The sequence below is a fragment of the Prunus avium genome, chromosome 5 (assembly GCF_965620075.1).
Source record: "Prunus avium chromosome 5, drPruAviu1.hap1.1, whole genome shotgun sequence".
Lineage (NCBI taxonomy): Eukaryota > Viridiplantae > Streptophyta > Magnoliopsida > Rosales > Rosaceae > Prunus > Prunus avium.
Genome location: NC_142288.1, coordinates 2305001 through 2310000, shown reverse-complemented (window position 1 = coordinate 2310000; position 5000 = coordinate 2305001). Strand labels below are relative to the sequence as shown.

The following is a 5000-nucleotide window of genomic DNA, read 5'->3' as shown; positions in this document are numbered from 1 at the left end:
TGATAGTTTGTTGCCAATGGTACAAGTTATGCTTAGAATACTTCTAAAGGAAATTAAAAAGAGCTTTAATTATTTTGAACAAAGGAAAATATTTTGTGGATCAAATTATTAAGAGTTGCATGCTTATGTTAAAAGTGGAAACCCAATGCCTTAGTGTTTTAATCAATTAAATTTTCTTTAAATCAAATCTTGCATAAATCAACCTCTCAATCACACTTGTTCTTTTTCATCTCTGTTATTTTCTTTACACTGCTCTCTGTGGATACGACACTCGGACTTCCGAGCTACACTACTATACGACACCTCCCTTGGGTTTTGCAAAGTGGTGCGAACAAATTGGCGCCGTTGCCGGGGAGCGGCTGGTCAAAGAGTACAGAGATCCCCTTGGTCAGAGGTTTGCTGGTTATGTGAAATTCTTCACATATGGTACACTCTTTCCAACTTTCATCTTATTGTTAATAATTTTTTTTTTTTAATTTTTTGTTTTATTTTATTTTTGTTTTTGTTTTTTTATATATTTATTTATTTACTTTATGCGACCTAGAGATCATCTAGGAAGGTTTGTCAAAAAGTCTGAAACTGTTAATTTAGAACATTCTGCTTCAACTTCTTCAACTGAAATATTCAACAAATCTGAAAGCATGGCAGCAATTGTGAATGATGAACAAGAAATTGCGAATAATGAACAAGAAATTGCGAATAATGAACAAATGGTTAATGCTCTGATTGTGAATGATGAAATAAGAGAAGTAGTTGCACCTAGAACTTTAGATACATTTTTGCATCCTATTCGTGCACCAAAACCTTCATGCATCATGTTTCCACCTAACATGCCAAATTATGATTTCAAACCTGGAATGATTCAACTGCTTCCCATTTTTCATGGCATGGAAAGTGAAAATCCTTATGTGCATGTTAGGGAATTTGAAGAGGCTATTGGCACTTTTTACAATGTTCAACTTGATAGGATTAATTTCATAAGGTTGAAATTTTTTCCTTTTTCCTTAAAAGAAAAGGCTAAAAGTTGGTTGTATTCATTAAGGGCTAGATCCATAGGTTCTTGGGGGGAAATGACTCAAGCATTTTTTAACAAATATTTTCCAAATCACAAGACAATTGCTCTTAAGAAAAGAATCTCAAATTTCTCTCAAAAAGAAAATGAAACTTTGTACCAAACTTGGGAAAAATTTAAAGAGCTTTTGAATTTGTGCCCACACCATGGCTTTGAAAACTGGCGTCTTGCTAGTTATATCTATGAGGGACTTCTCCCTCGTGATCGCCAATTTGTTGAGTCTATGTGTAATGGAAATTTTATGCAAAAAGACCCTGATGATGCCCTAGAATTTTTGGATGAAATTGCTGAAAAAGCTCATCAATGGACTGTCCCCAGTCTAGTTGAAACCACTGATCGTTCAAGAATTGTCACATCTTCTACTAATAAAGGAATTTACCAATTAAAAGAAGAAGATGATTGGAAATTAAAATTTGAGGTTTTGACTAAAGAGATAGCTGCTTTGAAAACGGAAAAATCAAATTTGCCTCAACCTGTTTTTCAAGCTGATGTTAATCAAGTATGTGATTCTTGTTATGAGATTGGTCATACTGTTAAAAACTGCCCAATTTTTCAGGAAATGAAAGGAGCTTATGAGGAGCGTTGTGCTACTGTTGGAAACTTCAAACAACAGTATTCTCCTTTTTCCAACACTTACAATCCAGCAACAAGGAATCATCCAAACTTTCGTTGGAGCAATGATTCACAACCTCAGGTAAGTGATAGAAATTCTTTCAATCATCAGTTTCCTGCAACTAATACATTTAATGCTAGACCTTCTTTGAGCGATACTCTTCAAGCATTTATGCAGGAACAACAGAAGCAAAATCAAAGGTATGATACCTTGTTTGGTCAAATGGTTGAAGAAAATAAAGAAATTAAAAGCCAAATTTCTAAATTGACAAATTCTTTTGCAATAAATGAAAAAGGAAAATTTCCTTCTCAAACTCAACCAAATCCAAAGAATGTTAATTCGTGTGAAACCTCAATTGAACATGCTAAGTCTGTCATTGCTCTTAGAAGTGGTAAAATAATTGATAACACACCTTCACCGAAGGAAGTTGAAAAATCTAAGAATAATGATAAACTTAACATGTCCAACTTGAATGAATCAAATGAATATCGTTTTCCTGCTCCTTTTCCTCAAGCTTTAAATCCTCCAAAGAAATTGAATCAAAATTCTGAAATTTTGGATGTCTTTAAAGAAGTCAAAGTTAATATTCCTTTGTTAGATGCTATTAAACAGATCCCTTCATATGCTAAATTTTTAAAAGATCTGTGCACATTTAAAAGAAAGCATCAGGTGAAGAAAACAGCATTTTTGACTGAACATGTGAGTGCATTATTGCAACATAAGGTCCCTCCTAAATACAAAGATCCAGGAAGTCCTACTCTTTCATGTGTAATTGGAAAAAATTACATCAATTGTGCTTTGCTTGATTTGGGGGCTAGTGTAAATTTATTGCCATATTCAGTATATTTGCAGTTAGGTCTTGGTGAATTGAAGCCCACAACAATGAAGTTGCAACTTGCTGATCGTTCTGTACGAGTGCCGAGAGGGGTAATTGAGGATGTGTTGGTCCAAGTGGACAAATTTTACTACCCTGTTGACTTTGTTGTTTTAGATACACAACCTGTTTTGCATTCTGAAAATGAAATTCCTGTCATTTTAGGGCGTCCCTTCCTTGCTACATGTGACGCACACATTAGTTGCAGAAGTGGGGTAATGAAACTCAGTTTTGGTAACATGACATTGGAAATTAACATTTTTAATGTTTTCAGGCGACCTTATGAAGATGATGATTGTGCAGTGGTGAACTTGATTGAAGCTCTTGTGCAAGATCAATTTGAGAAGACCAGTATTTCTGAACCTTTAGAGGATCTTTTATTGAATTCTAAAGAATCTGAATTACTTGAGGATCCGGAAATTGCTTATCTTAATTCATTATTTAATTCCTTGCAGGTTGATAAATGGACGCCAAGGTTTGAGAAGCTTCCACCTCGGAAGGAAAAGACATTGCCATCAAATGTGGAAGTTCCTAATCTAGAATTGAAGCCTTTACCCATGGGACTTAAACATGCATTCTTGGGGGCCAACAACACTTTTCCAGTGGTAATATCTTCTGAACTTGACTCTTTGCAAGAAGGTAAGTTACTTAATGTGTTGAATTCTCATAGATCTGCCATTGGTTGGACTCTTGCTGACATTAAGGGAATTAGTCCTCTTGTTTGTACTCATAAAATATTTTTAGAGGATGAAGCCAAGTCTTCCAGGGAGGCACAGCGTAGGTTAAACCCAATCATGAAAGATGTTGTTAAAACTGAGGTGTTGAAATTAATAGATGCAGGTATTATTTATTCCATCTCTGATAGTAAATGGGTAAGTCCTACTCAAGTTGTACCTAAGAAATCTGGCATAACTGTGGTTAAAAATGATAAGAATGAATTGATACCTACTAGAGTTGTTTCAAGTTGGCGCATGTGCATTGATTATAGAAAGCTAAATTCTGCAACTAGAAAAGACCATTTCCCTTTACCTTTTATTGATCAAATCTTAGAAAGGGTAGCCGGTCATGAATTTTATTGTTTCCTAGATGGATACTCAGGCTATTATCAAATTGAAATTGCCATTGAAGATCAAGAAAAAACTACTTTTACATGTCCTTTTGGTACTTTTGCTTTTCGTAGAATGCCTTTCGGATTATGTAATGCTCCTGCTACTTTTCAAAGATGCATGATCAGTATTTTCAGTGATATGGTTGAGCAATTTCTTGAAGTTTTCATGGATGATATATCTGTTTTCGGTGATTCTTTTGATAATTGCTTGAGTAATTTGGAAAAAGTATTGGTTCGATGCCAGGAGAAAAACTTTGTTTTAAATTGGGAGAAATGTCATTTTATGGTTTCTTCTGGAATTGTTCTTGGTCATATTGTTTCTAATAAAGGAATTGAAGTGGATAAAGCTAAAATTGAATTAATTTCAAAATTGCCAGTTCCAAAAACTGTTAAAGATGTCAGATCATTTTTAGGTCATGCTGGTTTTTACAGGAGATTTATTCAGAATTTTAGTGCAATATCTAGACCCTTGTGTAATCTCCTATTAAAAGACAGTAAATTTGAGTGGTCTGATTCATGTCAAAAGGCTTTTGATAAATTAATTGAAATGCTCACATCTGCTCCAATTATGCAACCACCTAACTGGACTTTACCTTTTGAAATTATGTGTGATGCCAGTGATTTTGCGGTTGGAGCTGTTTTAGGGCAAAGAAAGGATAAGAAGCCACATGTCATCCATTATGCAAGCAGAACCTTGAACAGTGCTCAGATGAATTATTCTACAACTGAAAAAGAACTCCTTGCTGTGGTATTTGCTTTGGATAAGTTTCGTTCTTATATAGTTGGATCACCTATTGTTATTTTCACTGACCATGCAGCTTTAAAATACCTTTTTGAAAAGAAAGATGCTAAAGCTCGACTGATTAGGTGGATCCTACTACTTCAAGAATTTGACATCACAATCAAAGACAAAAAGGGAGTAGAAAATGTAGTGGCTGATCATTTGTCTAGATTGAGTTTTGAGGATTCCATTGAAACATTGCCAATTAATGATTCTTTTCCAGATGAGCAATTATTTACTATTTCGGAATTACCTTGGTTTGCTAACATTGTTAATTTTCTTGCTACAGGTAAAATTCCATCTGATTGGACTGCTCAAGACAAGAGGAAATTTCTTACAGAGGTTAAAAATTTCTTTTGGGATGACCCCTATCTGTTTAAATACTGCCCTGATCAAATCATTAGGAGGTGTGTACCTGATAATGAAATCCATGCAGTAATTTCTTTTTGTCATAATGAAGCATGTGGTGGTCATTTTTCTGTAAAGAAAACCGCTGCAAAGATTTTGCAGTGTGGATTTTATTGGCCTACGCTTTTTAAAGACACTAATTCT

The 5000-nt window shown here is 34.6% G+C and overlaps 1 protein-coding gene and 1 non-coding gene across 2 annotated transcripts in view; one reads left to right on the top strand and one right to left on the bottom strand.

Moving 5' to 3' along the window:
- Window positions 1–1118: 1118 nt before the first annotated feature.
- On the bottom strand, window positions 1119–1225 carry LOC148294210 (small nucleolar RNA R71). Its single transcript, XR_015836145.1, has one exon. It is a non-coding gene; the product is annotated as a small nucleolar RNA R71 (small nucleolar RNA).
- Window positions 1226–2144: 919 nt separating this feature from the next.
- Window positions 2145–5000, top strand: part of LOC148294209 (uncharacterized) — a 3815-nt gene continuing 959 nt past the window's right edge. The window contains exons 1-2 of the mRNA XM_088253329.1: window positions 2145–3198; window positions 4738–4873. Of these exons, the coding sequence (XP_088109455.1) occupies window positions 2145–3198; window positions 4738–4873 (1190 nt within the window). The remainder of the gene's footprint in view (window positions 3199–4737; window positions 4874–5000) is intronic.